Below are 15229 nucleotides of genomic sequence, written 5' to 3'. Positions count from 1 at the left end.
CTATTTTTTTAATTCTACTTTTCTGTTCTACAGTAGGATCTCAAAGTAGTCCATGGCCCAGTTTCTTATAATACTAGTATTTATATTGCGACAAGCGGTAAAATTTCAAGACTGGCACTAGCCAGTATTTTAGTTGAGATTACAAAAATTAAATATTACTTCACAGATCCTAAATATAACAACATCCATCTAATGTTCAGTGGCTGGAGTGTGCACAGGAGAGTGATTTTGAATGTGTAGGATGGATGACTTAAGAATTGGGGAAACTCTGTTCCTTTGAACAAGTCTGAGTAGCAGAGCTACAGAAAAAATAAGTAAATAAAATGTCTTTGTGGGATAGCTACATTCATACCATCTTAGTCTTCCTATTTTCTCCCTCATATATATCCATGTTTAGTCCAGCAATTTTATATGACAGCATTATCCTGCACTCTTTCTTTTTCTAAAACTGGAAAACTTTTTCTAAACTTTTTCTAAAACTGCTTTTATTGATGAATGACTGGCATACAAAAAGCCATAGATATTTAATGTATACAACTTAATGTGTTTGGAGATACATATACGCTCATGAACCATCATCCATGGCCATCAACCAAGGCCATCAACTTTTCCATCACATTCCAAGTTTCCTCTTGCCCCCTTTGCTTTTTGAGGTTTTTTTTTTTCCTTTTACAGTAAAAGCACTTTTCATAGGACCTACCCTCTGAGTAAATTTTTAAGTATACGATACAGTGTTGTTAATCACAGGCCTTATTTTGGGCAGTAGATTTCCAGAAGTTACTTATTTTTCATAACTGGAACTTTGTACTCTTTGATAAACACCTCCCCATTTCCATCTCCTTCCATTTCCTGGGAAACAATTGTTTTACTCTCTGTTTTCACGTGTTTGATTATTTTAGACTCTATGGATAAGATCTTACAATATTTGTTTTCCTGTGTCTGGTTTATGTCACTTAGCATAATGTCCTCCAAGTCCATCTGTGTTGTTATAAACGGCAGGATTTCCTGCTTCTTTAAGGCCGAGTTATTGTCCATTGTATGTATTTACCACCTTTTCTTTTCTTTCTATGCCACTTTTTCTTTATCCACTTGTTTGTCAGTGGGCATCTGTGTTGTTTCCATATCTTGGCTACTGTGAATCATGTTGAGTAGACATGTGAGTGCAGTTATCTCTGCAGATCCAGATTTTAGTTCCTTAGGATATACACTCAGAAATGCCTTCCTTACCCACACATAAAGTAATCTGAATGAGCTACTTATAGACATTCCAAAAGATAGAACATAAGAATTGAACCATTTGCTCATTTGTTTATTCCCCCGAGGGATTTTTTTAAAATCTAATCCTAGAGCAGTACTTCACCAAAAAAAAAAAAAAAAGTTTTGAAGACCCTGGACTTTAGGAAAGAAAAGTTAGTCGCAAGGGAAAGGTGTAACTAAAAGCAGCCTCTGAAAGAGAGAAAGACTGGCAGTTAGTATAGATAACTGCCATAGATAGATAGATAGAAAACTATCTAGTGGATTCTATTAGGGCATAAGGGGTGAAGAAATTGAAGAAAAAAATGTAATAGAGTTGGTTTTCGTTCTAAGAGATCTAGCGTAGACTCCGCTCATAAGCAGTGTACGTGACTTCTCTGCTCCAGTGACCCCTCTGCCTAGTGGCTTGAGTCCTGTGTATTCTGGGAAGACTGATGGATCTGACAACCAGCTGTCTCATCAATCTGAGCAAGGTACTGTGGAGTTGATGAGTCACGTATTTCTAGTACGTGCCCGTGTTGAGAGTTACTGTGCCAGAGCAAACATCAGGGACTCTGCCCTGCCCTCCAGTAATTCATTATCTAACTAGCGAGAGAAAACTTACACATGGGCAGCAATTGACTATCAAGATAGACAATAAAGAAATGAACATCTGTAACAATCAGGTATATAACAAAGTGTCCAATTGGAGATGAGCCACACGTGGCAAAATTCCAATAGTGCGAACAGACTTGGAAGAGATCAGGGTAAGAGGTGCGAAAATATGGAACAAAAATTAACCCTTGAAAATTGAGCAAACCAGGCCAAACAGGAAAAAGGAGAGAGGACATTCGAAGAAGGGGATGGAAGTATAGTGCATATATATATGCACTATATAGTGCATATAGGAAGTATATGCACAGATTGCTGTTACTGGCAAGGAGGTTAGTATTTTATAAAGCTTTCACACAAATCTCTCCTATAAACAGAGACTTCTTTGCTTAACAGACTCCGTTATTCTTTTCAGTTTTAAGGAGATGTTCAAATGTGGCAAGACCAAAACCGCCAAACAAAAAGCTTGTGCTGAGGTGATTAAACAAGAATACCAAAAACTTGGGCCACTGAGGTAAGACACACACGCACGCAGGCGTACAGGCAAACACACCCGCGCATGGATACACGCTGCTTATACTGCAAGTATCTGTTTAAAGCTAAACATGCACGTAATCATCTGTAGTGTATTTAGAACACCTGGTAAGGGCCTTGAACATGCTGACTGTTGTAGATATAACTCAACGTAACAAAATGCGTACTTTCGTCTAACTAAAATCTACCAGATAGAATGAAAAGTAGCCAAAGACCCACAGAGGAGTCAAGTCTTTTTCTAACCGTGCAGATTGTCTCAAATTACAGACACAGAATCATCTGGTTTTTAGTGTTTAGTGTTCTGCTAAGATTGCTCTGCCAGTAGCTCAGGGAGTTTCTACAAATTTCCTGACTGAGAAGATAAACGAAAGGATTGGATTTTCCCACAGGTATCAGGAAATTGTGACCTTGGTCCTCTTCATTGTAATGGCTCTGCTGTGGTTTAGCCGAGATCCTGGGTTTATTTCTGGTTGGTCTGCGCTTTTTCCCAAGTAAGCATTCCATATAATGTTTGTCAACCCTTCCTGTTTTATTGTTTCTCTCCTCGGTGGTTCCTATAACTCTGAAAGATTGTATGGGATTCTTTTCCTTTCTTTCCATTGAAAAGATTGTTTAATTGTAATCTTCCCAGGAAGGAAAATGGTAAGGAATGAAATCCAGGTAGAACTGCAGATAAGATAATCATATACACTGTAACTAAAAGTCAGGCTCCTTTAGACAATGCTGTTTCCATCCTTACAAAATTAGGAATGCAATCAGAAAGCTGTGTTCTGTGCTTGGGTTGGCTCTTCCACTTTGGGCAAGTCACTTGCCAATCAGTTTCTTCATCTGTAAAATGAGGCGAATAATGGCACTTAACAGTGGTGCTGCCATTCTCCCTAGCTAAGTGTAATATAAATGTTTATTATGCGAGATAAATCCCACTCCATCCTTGTTAATAACCTGATACGGATTCACGTTCTTTGGTTTTTGCCAACTTATTTTTTTATTCAGTTCACTATCTTGTGTTTTTTTTTTCTAATTTATGTTCATTTTTATACTAGTTCACTATAAATCTATCCCTACCCTGACTTTGTAAATAAGGAATTCCCGAGTAAGTAATAAGACTGATTGTACAAACTAATGTTAGAAGCTGGGTTGAGTTAATTTTATCTCACAGTATCTTCTAGACCAGCAGTCATGCTGAGTCATATAAAGTGAGGGGGATGATGATAGTGTGATTTTTCTAAATTAAGGACCATCCTACATATCAATATAAATACTTTGGTTTTGAAATGTGTATTGTTAATCCATTTTTCACTGAAGTACTCGAGTTCCTAGATTGAGTAGATCTCTGATGATGACTTCCTGTCTCACATCCCACAGCAAGAATCCATGTTTGTGGGGACAGAAACCAAAATTGTTTGGGTTCAAAGTATTCTGCCTACATGGAATAAAGAATTCCCTCTCTTCTTGAATCAGGGCCTCATGGCTATGTAGGCATTGCCAACATTTTTTAAAGGTGCAAAATCTGTGTGCAAATTCCTGGTGAACACCCGAGTGCACCAATATGACATGGTAGCATGTTGCAAAGGATCGGCTTCAGTTGATCAACTTTTTGTTTGGAACTAGGACTTTTCACTTTGAAAAGTCTAAACACAAAGCAGCATCCAGTTATTCAATGCAAACTATTCATAGCAAACTATCATTTAACAGTTTGACTGTTACTTTTTAGTTTTGTAATGGGTCCTAAACCAACGTAAAGTAATTATTTTCCTTTTTAAAATCCCACTCCAATTATGTTAGGTAGGGAGAGCATTCTCTAAACACCAGTGTGTAAAAACCAATGAAATCAGACAGTAGCTAATAAAAACCAGGAAGAAAGCCCAGTAGGAAATTCAATATAATCAGTTTCTAATTTCTATTCCTTACAGAAGGAAAGTGTAAATCAAGAGCTATTTCACTTGCAGCAGAACAGAGTATATTTGCTACAGGCGGGTGCTTGTGTTACCTAGAATTCTGAGAGAAAACAATGGAGAAGGAACAAAGGTTTCAGAGAAGTGATTTGAGGATACAAATCTGATCAACTTTGATTCATAAATTGCCAGAGCAAATAAAATTTGTGTAACCTTGATATTTTGTAATAGTGAGACAGACTTCATTCATAATAAACTAAAAATAAAATGAAAATAAACTAATAATAAAATAATTATGGTTTTAAAAGTCTTTGGGACAAAATTACTTCAGCATTTATGGCTTGATTTTATTTAAAGTATCTTCTGTAGAATATATTTGTAATATAGAGATTTTAAGCATTTAGAATTTCCAAAACTGGAATGATATATCAAGATTTATAGCTACCACCTAATGTTTTCATCCCATCTGTTTGAACCTGGATTGAATTCAATGTGTCTTTTCATATAAAGCAAAATCAGATTACATGATCCCTGACCTAATTTGGCAAAAATACCATAAAAAAATTACAACTCAAAAGCAATAAGGAGCAATAAAATAATAAATATTGGTTAAGTTTGTTGAATAAATTATACCAAGATAGCTTTTTGCTCAGCAAAAAAATAAATAAAATCCATATTTAAGGAAAACAAACTCCTTCATAAAGTTGTCAGATTGAATAAAATAATATACTTCCTTGATTATTTAGACTGCTCAAGTAAATCACAGAAGTAGAGAGTAGTGTCTATAGTATGTACACATTACTGAGTTACAAGGGAGCAAAATAACCTCTAGGGTGTACACATGCTTCTCAGACTACAAAGATTCTAGTTAATATTGCTGAATCTTAAAACTGAGTTCTAATTATTTATGTCTGTTTCATTCATAGCTGGTTTCCAGGTGCTTCTTAACTGTTGAGGCTTCTGGGAGCCTGTCTTACTTGCTGGAATGGCCTGGTGATTCTAAGACCCCATCTGTTCCTGAATCACTCTTAATTTGTATAGCAATCATTTATGAGCATCTCATAAACCATTCTAATAATTAATATTCTTGATTGAGTTTCATAGGGTACAAAGCATTAAATGAGTTGATTTCATTTATATGATATGGCTGGGCCCTGTAATCACAGTAGCAGATGTTATATCTTAAAAAAAAAAAAAAAAAGATCAATTTCTTTTCATAATTTAGAGAAGAGTTTTAGAGGACTCCAGAAACACCCTTTCCTTGCCACAACTCAATAGTAGGAAGTTATACAACAATTATTTAGGGCTTTGCCTAGCCTAGTAATTGTTTTTGCCTCAATTCTCTGCCAGTATAATGAAAAGAAATAATACAAAGAAAAAATTGTTTATCAAATCCTTAAGTTTTACCTAAAAAGGAATTTGCCATGTAGGGCTAGTATGTCAGTATATGTATTCATGGTTTTGAAAATAAGGAGACATATATGGAAATAACGGGAACATGGTCTGAGATTTTTGGCTTGGTTGGAAATCCATAGATTTTAGGACAGATTATTCAGAATAACTAACCTGTACCGTAACTACCACTTGTAGGCCAATAGCATAGTCAATTGCTGTTCAGTTCATACAAATTTTGATGCCATTTTTTAATGTACACATCTGTCCTTTTTCAGGTATCCTGGTTTTGCTACAGATTCAACTGTTGCCTTACTTATAGGAATCCTATTCTTTCTTATCCCAGCTAAGAGATTGACTAAAACTACACCTACAGGAGAAATTGGTTGAGTATTATTTATAATTCTGAATCAATTTAACGGAAGAGCAAAAATTACAAAATTCAATTGGTTTCAGTTAGCACTTAGAACAGAAGGAATGGACATGCTCACACAGCCTCTGGCTTAGGACGCCCTGTGTGCACACTGCAACCCTTATTCAACCAGCACATGTCCTCCCCCTACAAGAAGGATCATCTTACTTGGCAGAAGTGAGAAGTAGATTTCTTTATGCACCATGGTTAGAATTCCACTTCGAGTGACACTGTGTGGTCCGCAATAAGCCCACTTTCCCTGCCATAATCAGAATTAATCTTACTATTGGCAAACATAGGAACAAGAACTTGGAAGTCACACTTCATGATGAGCCCTTGGTAATAAATGCCGAGGATCTAAAAAGGTGAGGAGTTTTAAGGGAAAGAGGATTTATAGCCTCATAGTAATCCTGGAGAGAATGCAAATCAAGCCCCCACTTAGCCAGAACCTAGTGTCACAAATGAAAGACAAGATATTCAGGGGGAGCATTCCTTGTCTTTGTAATACATGGACAAAAAAGTATGTTTATGTGAACATACCCTCCTTCTCCTAACACACACAAACTTTTAAAACATAGGATTCTTTCATATCTGTGCTTTATACTAATACAGCTTGTTTTGGGTAGTCAGATTCCTATGCTATTATTGTGGGACAAATAGTTTAGAATTGTTTAGAAATAGTCTAGTAGAGTTGTGTTGTTTTTTTTTATTGTTGGTTTTTCTTTTATTTCTCTGTTTTCCTCCTTTTTTCACTTGGATGGAACTGGGATTCATGCAGTTGGGTTGGCACACCTGACTTCCTGAGTCCAAATTAATAAATGACTAATGAGTCAGATATCTAGGACATGACATATGTAAATAACATAACATTGATAAAAATGCCTTTTGTTCATTACTTGAAATTAGGATATCTCAAAGTATGTTACAAGGAGATATAAAAGTACAGAGAAATAATTTCTATGAGACTCTGAGGACATTGACCATTGCAGTCAAAGTCCTAAGGCCTATCAATGGCAAGTGTTGAAGAATCAATTCTTGGCTTAAATTTCCTGGCTCCCACATCTAAATCCCCCTCTCAGAAAGAACTTTGCTTTTGTTGGGGAGAAAGAATTTTCTTTGCCCTTCAAGATCCTTCTTGCTGGACTAAGAATCAAGTTGACATAAGACAGAGTAATGGCAGAAAGTCAAATATAGTAGTGTACATACAGGGAATCCACACAGACATGGAAGTTCCAAAGACAATGAAGCAATATCACTCTTATATGAGCTAAGAACAGGGGTAAGGGTCTGAGGATACAAAGAGAAGAAAGACCATTAATGGGAAGGCAAAAGGAGATACTTGGAAAACAAAGGGTGCCTAATTATGCAGTTAAGTTTCTTAGGTCAAGAGGAATCTTTATTAATCCCTCTCTTTTCCTGGTACAAGCAGGTAGTTGAGGGGTAGGCCAAGAGCTTTTTCTGAATCTTCTGGATTTTGATTGCTTTTAACTCACAATAATGTTCATGCCAAAGTGGCCCATCTTGGTGAAGCCTGCACTTGGACCCCATATGCCTATCCACCATTCTCTCTGTTCTCATTCTTCAACTCCTATTCTCCCTGTTAAACTCATCCACACTAGGTTTAAAAATGACAAATAAGACATTATATGTTAAATTTTACATGAGAGGTAGATTTCAGAGATGTTTGCATTTTAACAGGATATATGCCTTAATTCAAGTAAGAAATAGCAAAATTTCCAACAATGGTGATTGTAGGTTTGGTTTAGGTTTGGAGGAAGGAAATAGGAAAAAATCTTATTAGTAACCCTAAAATCATACCATGTAGAAGGCTTCTTGTTACACACAAATGTTAGGTGGGAATAATATATTCGTGGATGGCCTTTTTTCTCAATCAAATGAGCCATTATGACCCAACTATCAAGAGAAATCTTTATGATAATTGCTTTATAAGAATTTTAAGAGTTTTATGAATGATACTTAAATTATTTAATCTGAACTTTGATTTTAAACTGAAATCCTGATGAATCTATTATGACCCTCCTCATGATTTGGAAAAAAAAGCAATATTCAAGTAACTATTAGTGAATAAAATTATAATATTATACTGATATTAGAACCAATGGCACATTACATTATGCATAGCAAAAAATAGTACAGTCCAACGCATTGGGTTGCCCGTAGGAGGCAAAGATGTTAGTGGAATGAATGAAATGAATGAATGAATGAGTGAATGAATGCTTGAATGAATGAATGAGTGGCATTATAAATGACAATGTTATAATCTATCTAAATTTACTCTATTTTATGATCCAATGAATTTTTCCAAGTTATGATATTTTTAAAAACATTTTTGTAATACAGTGTTCCATCTCAGCCCAGTAGAAATTACTCAAAGTCTAAATCAAGTTCCCTATCTGTAAACAATACAGGAATATTAAAAAATTCTTGTGAGATGGTGATTTAGGATAATAGAGAAAAATGTCATACTGTCATATTTTAAGCAATGTATAACTATAGGACTTGTGTTTTTGCAGTTGCTTTTGATTATTCACCACTGATTACTTGGAAAGAATTCCAGTCATTCATGCCCTGGGATATAGCCATTCTTGTTGGTGGAGGGTTTGCCTTGGCAGATGGCTGTGAGGTAATACTCTGTGCCTAAGACATTTAACAATTAACTAGACTTTTCAAAAGAACAGGAGATATTCAAGCTTTGGCATATTCAACTTTAGCCTATCATTTTAATGATGCAGATTTCAATAGCCATGCATTAATTATACTACACAGATGAAGTGAGTTTAATAATTTTTACAGGCTGTAGGCATAAAACATTATTTTTTTAATGCTGCCCCAATATGGCAAAAGGAATAAAGCAAAGAAGATTAGAATTCTCTCACACTGTTTTTTAAGAGACAGAGAGAAAGTAAGCGTGGGGTAGGCCAGGAGGAGCAGAGAGGGAGAGAGATTCGTAAGCAGCAATATGCTGAGTGCAGAGCCCGACCCTAAGATCATGACCTGAGCCAAAATCAAGAGTCAGACTGTTAACTGACTGAGACACCCAGATGCCCCAAAGATTAGAATTCTTATTCCATAAAATAGTATTAGAAAATTAGCTAAGTAAGAAAAAAGATATAAAAATCATACATACAATGATTCCTAGCAAAACATTTTGTTCATAACTTTATCCTTATTTCATGGTGAATTTTTTTTGAAGATTTTATTTATTCATTTGACAGGCAGAGATCACAAGTAGGCAGAGAGGCAGGCAGAGAGAGAGACGTGGAAGCAGGCTCCCTGCTGAGCAGAGAGCCTGATGCGGGGCTCGATCCCAGGACCCTGGGACCATGACCTGAGCTGAAAACAGAGGCTTTAACCCACTGAGCCACCCAGGTGCCCCTTTCATGATGAATTTGAGTAGGTCACAGACCTACTCAATAGGTCTGCTTCAATATAGGATAGCCCTAAGGCTGTCAAAGAAAGAGAGTAAGAAAAAACAGTACTTTATTACTCTCTTACTTAATACATATTAAGGGGGAGCCTGGGTGGCTCTGTCGTTAAGTGTCTGCCTTCGGCTCAGGTCATGATCCCGGGGTCCTGGGTTCAAGCTCCGCATCAGGCTCCCCGTCCAGCAGGAAGCCTGCTTCTCCCTCTCTCACCCCCCGTGCTTGTTCCCCCTCTTGCTGTCTCCCTCTCTGTCAAATACCAAGGGAAAAAAAAAAAAAAACCTCTGTTGCATATTAAGTACATTAAAGGTACTTTGTACATGTTTATTTTTTTTTTAAAGATTTTATTTATTTATTTGTCAGAGAGAGAGAGAGGGAGAGAGAGAGAGTGAGCACAGGCAGAGGCAGAGGGAGAAGCAGGCTCCCCACCAAGCAAGGAGCCCCATGTGGGACTCGATCCCAGGACGCTGGGATCATGACCTGAGCCGAAGGCAGCTGCCTAACCAACTGAGCCACCCAGGCGTCCTGTACATGTTTATTGAATGAAGTCCAGAGAGAATTTTACATAACTATGGCTAATATTATATTATGTCCAATTTTAGGGAGAAATAAAACCACCGTAAGGAATAAAGTTGCTATTTCTTTGGCCTATCCTCTATCCAGTTTATAAAAAGCTCAAGTCTAGGGAGGCCTTTGTCACTTGAAAGTCATTGTAGGACTCTTTAGAAGAAAAGTGTCTTCTCAAAAAGTCCATGAAAATTTTTTACTCTTTGACTCATTAAAAACCTCATTTCTGTATTTCATAGCCTTCTGTGAAACACTTAAAGCTCATAGCTGTTCCATTTCCTTATTCAGTCATCAAAGTAAAAAGGATAGTGAGAGAGAGGTGTTGTGGTCCAGGCTTTCAGTTTCCGGAAAGTTAATTTTTTAGTTTTCTCAAGACAAATAACTATCCGCTATCTTCTTAATAGCCTATAGAGAGACTTTTTTGCTTCTGACTTCATTGTCATTTTTTCCGTATGGTATTTGGACACTGAGCTCTCAGCTATATGATTTAGTAAGGGGTGAAATCTTTGAAATTGTCTCCATCCTGAGTGCCACTTACAATGTTTTACATCAGATTCGGCTTGCCTCATAGACCGCTCAAATGTAAATGATAGAAATATAAGGCAAATACACTCTTCTACTATTTCAGCAAGAATGATATCTGGTTTCTGAGAATCAATAACTTCCATTCTTTTGACTGATAATTTGAATTGTAAGAATCAGCAATTCTGACATTGATATGAAATTTGTCCATCTCTGCTTCCCAGAATTTCTGTCTGAATTGGACTCTAGATACTCAAAGGGATTTTAAAAGCATTGGCCAGACCCTAGAATTGCAAAATCTAAGAAAATGAGAAGTCACAGACTTCTTCTGATACACTAGGCTCTCTCACTGGCAGAACTAGGGAAATCCTGGAGGGGAGTCTTGAAGTTCCTAATATATAGAATTGAATTTCTATGGGATATCTAGAATAACCCTACCCTTGAAGCCACGAGCTTCAAAAATATGTTACAAAGATTTGGAGACATTTACTCTTCTAAAATTTTGTTTCAAACTGTAATTAGTTTGGCAAATGGCCAGAACTAGATAACTCTTCTGTTTGGGAGAAGATAGCGGCTAGCTACTAAAGCATTCACCTATTTGTAATTCCCTGTCTCTTAAATGCCCTTTAACATAGTTTTAGCATAATCACAGTACACTAAGTGACTCAGGTATGAGTAATATTCATATACTCATAATGGCAAACTTTAAACACTGATGTAATTAAAAATGTTGATATATAAGTAAAAGAAATAAAGGGACAGGAAATATATGTATGGTAGATGGTGTAAGAAAGCTAAATCCTTATGTAACATGTTAGTCAGTAAATAATGTCTTAATTTGAAAATGAGGAAAAAGCATAATTTAAAAAGTAGCCATAAATAGCTAATAGGGGCTGAAAGTTGTCTCTGGGGAACACAACTTAGGAGATGTGAGAGGTAGACCAGAAGACTGCCATTTTCCTAAAGCCCTATAGTACCCAATGACTTGCCAAAATATCCACATATGTTAATTAGATAAAATTTAATTGAAAAAATGTGGGAAGACAATTCAGATTTCCTAAAGCATGTCAGTAATGTTAAAATAAGAATAATTGAGAGCTCCTCCATGTCAAAGCTACCTAGATCTTCCAAACCATGAAAAAATATGGAAGATTACACTTCAATTTTAGAAACTGAGTTCTTAGAGCAAGTGATACAATTTATACATTTAAATTGTGTCTGCTTAAAATGAATTGTTAATGAATAATATTGTGTTTTTTGGTTTTTTTTTTAGGAGTCAGGACTATCTAAGTGGATAGGAAATAAATTATCTCCTCTAGGCTCCTTACCAGTGTGGCTAATCATTCTGATATCTTCCTTGCTTGTCACATCTTTAACAGAGGTAGCCAGCAATCCAGCTACCATTACCCTTCTTCTCCCTATATTATCTCCATTGGTGAGTATCTCATTCATCTGCTTTTACACTCATCAAAAGAGTAGTGCTCTACTTTGCTGGTTTTCATATTGTGGTATAGAATCAATTTTTGGCATGAATGATCTTCCTATAAATAACTTATAGAGTGGTCTTTATTTGCATTAATACATTTTTAGGAGACCTAACTCAGGAGAACTCTTTTCTTCCACATTCAAGCAGCAGGATCTTAAGAGAATCACTTACTTTCTCTCTGCCCAGATTTTTCATTTGCACACAGAGGGGGGGATCAGCCTAGATCCTTTCCAACTGTAAGACTTTGGGAGTCCATGTTTCCCAGCAACTTCAGTATTTAGATCTCTAACACTGACACTTCCCCCTCCAGATTATTCCTCAATTTCTGAGAAGTGGTTCATATAAATGATTTGCAAGTGAATGAAGAGCTAGGCTTACATTTCAGGCTATAAGCTTAAATATCTTAGACACAGTTTTCTACAGCCCGGGGAATAATTTTAAAAGATAAGTGAAAAGCGGATTTGCAAGGAGAGAGAGGAAAAGACAATCTTCCCTTTTTCTCCCCACCTAGCTAGCAATTACAAGAAATAGCTGAGGTAAAATGTTTTTCTTATTGGGACACCTGAGTGTGGTGAGAGGATAGCACTTTAAATTAAGAAGGATTGCCCTTCTAGAATTGTTCCTCTACAGCTCAAGGGGCATATGTTGGCATTCTTGAGCTGCTGGTTCATGTTAGAGAAGAAATGTAGACAGTTTATATGGGTAAAATATCATTTTACTTCTCAACATGGCACAGTTAGAAAATAATGTGATAAATTAAGAATAGTAGTAATTCTTCTTCTGTGATGATCCCTAAGCCAATTTTAAATTATACATGGCACAGAGGCAGAAAAGTTAATGGAATATTGAGAAGCTTTGGACCCAGAAGGATCCACGACCCTTCATAAGTTCTCCTGCTTGCCAGCTTTGTGTTTGGACAAGTTACTTTAGGTTTTCTGGGCCTTAGTTTCTTTGTCTGTTATTTGGGGCTATAGTAGCCATCTTATGGGTCATTGGGAAGATTCAGTTATTTTACATAAATGCACACACACAAAGCACCTAGCACTAGATAAATAATGAATTGTTTCTGTTTTTATTTAGTTCCTGGAATAAATGATACTTTATTTTCTAAATGAACTGAGCTGTACTACTTAAATGGGCACCAATAACCATATAAAAAAACAAGAGGAAGAGACATTTCTGAAAAATACTCTTCAAATCATAACTGCATTTGTGTGTATAATATTATGTTTAGATTTTAACCTGCTTCTGGGAAAGCTTATCATAATGATTTTGTTCATTTTGGTACTGGGTGCCTACCTCAACATTTTACTTAGACTCCTTTTTATCTTTTCCAACAGGCTGAAGCCATTCAAGTGAACCCTCTTTATATTTTGTTACCTTCTACTCTGTGTACTTCATTTGCATTCCTCCTTCCAGTAGCAAATCCGCCCAATGCTATTGTTTTTTCCTATGGCCATCTAAAAGTTATTGATATGGTGAGTGAGCTGAAAGATAGCAATCAGTTCCAATAGACATTTTTATGTGTGATGTCTTGGGTTATCTATCCTTTTACACACTAATCAGCTGCCAGGAAAAGCCTGGCTTGAGTTCTGCCTCTAAAGGTGAGTACATGATTGGTCACAGAATTGTTTTTAAGAATGATAACCAGAAGCAAACTTGCCATTTGAATTTGCAGTCACAAATATAGAGATACTGAATGTATCAGTAATGTCCTAAAAAAAAATGAAAAGAGCATAGAATATGTTTAGCACAATGGCTTGAAACTTACATGTCAAGATCAGGATCCAGCTTGACATAGGCAAAAGGAAGAAATAGGGTTAATGAAATTTGGCAATCATGCACTTTGGTTTTTTGTCACAAATATTTTGCAACCAATACTTGCTTCAAACAATACACTGGACTCAGTACCTGCCAATGAAAGGTCATCTTTCTTGTTTTGATTCTGATAGTGGCACCTGACATAAAAGAACAAGCAAGTAATAATGGGACATTTAAGTGATAAAACATAGGCATTTTTGCCAATACAAAAGTAGTGGTAGTCAAGAACTAGCTTGGGAATATTCTAGTCTCCCACCAATCTTGATTACCAACTTCCAAACCAAACAAGAATATAACGAAAGTAAATTCAGTGAGCTTACATGCAGATGCAGTTCCAAGTAAGTCCCAGTTGTCTCCTTCCACACACAGTGCTGTCCCTCCCCCCCTGCAATGTAAAAACTCTTGAAAGGTCTCTATGCAAAAGTCACATAATATCCTTTTGAAAAAGAAATTGTGCATTAGATAATATAACCAGTGTCCAGTGTATGTGAATTTAAAAAAATAGAGCCAGGATTCTGGAATAAATGAGAGGCTTACATAGATAGTAAAGGGGGCCTCTGTAATAATCATTGCTAGGCATCCCCTTTTGCTTTGGGGCTCCATGCTTTAATACAGAGAATGTAGAGATAAGCAAGCTTTCTCTGTAAAGAGATAATAAATATTTGACACTCTGGGCCATATGCTCTCTGTCACAACTACTCAGTTCTGCCATTGTATCATGAATACAGCCAACAACAATATGGAATCACCATGGGTGTAGTGGCATAAAACTTAATTTACCAAAACAGGTCATGAGCAGTAGTTTGCCGACCTCTGTTTTAATGGATAGAAAGCAAATTTGAAATTTTTAGTGGATGCCAGGATGATGATATAAGAACCAGAAAAATGAGAACTCTAAGGAAGATGAATAGAAGTGACATTTTATTAAATCTCAGTAAGAGAATACTGAAGGCTAAACTAATAATAGTATTGAGTGAATATGAAGGATCCAGTTATATAGTGACCTGAACCTTATCCACTGAAATATAAGACCTCAAAACTCATATTCTGATTTAACATGAAATGACAAATTTTTAAAGGGATTTTTTTTTTTTTTTTGTATCATAATGACTCCATTATATTCCTAAGAGGAACCTCCTAGAATCTCCAACTAAATGTAATTTAGTTGGGGACAGATTCTCTTTCGACATGAATGGAAGAACTCATTGTTTCATGAAATGACAGTTTATACTAATCATTTATGATGCATATAAATCTGACATATACTTTCTGCTATAGTATTCTGATTCTCCTATAGGTTTTCTCTTCAGAA

The 15229-nt window shown here is 36.2% G+C and overlaps 1 protein-coding gene across 1 annotated transcript in view; it reads left to right on the top strand.

Moving 5' to 3' along the window:
- Window positions 1-15229, top strand: part of SLC13A1 (solute carrier family 13 member 1) — a gene marked incomplete at its 5' end in the record, with an annotated part of 114284 nt that overhangs the window by 70442 nt on the left and 28613 nt on the right. Inside the window, 6 exons of the mRNA XM_080818731.1 lie at window positions 2261-2359; window positions 2769-2870; window positions 5945-6051; window positions 8613-8722; window positions 11884-12045; window positions 13437-13574. Of these exons, the coding sequence (XP_080674857.1) occupies window positions 2261-2359; window positions 2769-2870; window positions 5945-6051; window positions 8613-8722; window positions 11884-12045; window positions 13437-13574 (718 nt within the window). The remainder of the gene's footprint in view (window positions 1-2260; window positions 2360-2768; window positions 2871-5944; window positions 6052-8612; window positions 8723-11883; window positions 12046-13436; window positions 13575-15229) is intronic.

The sequence above is a fragment of the Martes martes genome (assembly GCF_963455335.1).
Source record: "Martes martes genome assembly, chromosome: 11".
Lineage (NCBI taxonomy): Eukaryota > Metazoa > Chordata > Mammalia > Carnivora > Mustelidae > Martes > Martes martes.
The sequence above is the reverse complement of the archived record's forward strand: the minus strand, read 5'-3'. Positions and strand labels throughout refer to the sequence as shown.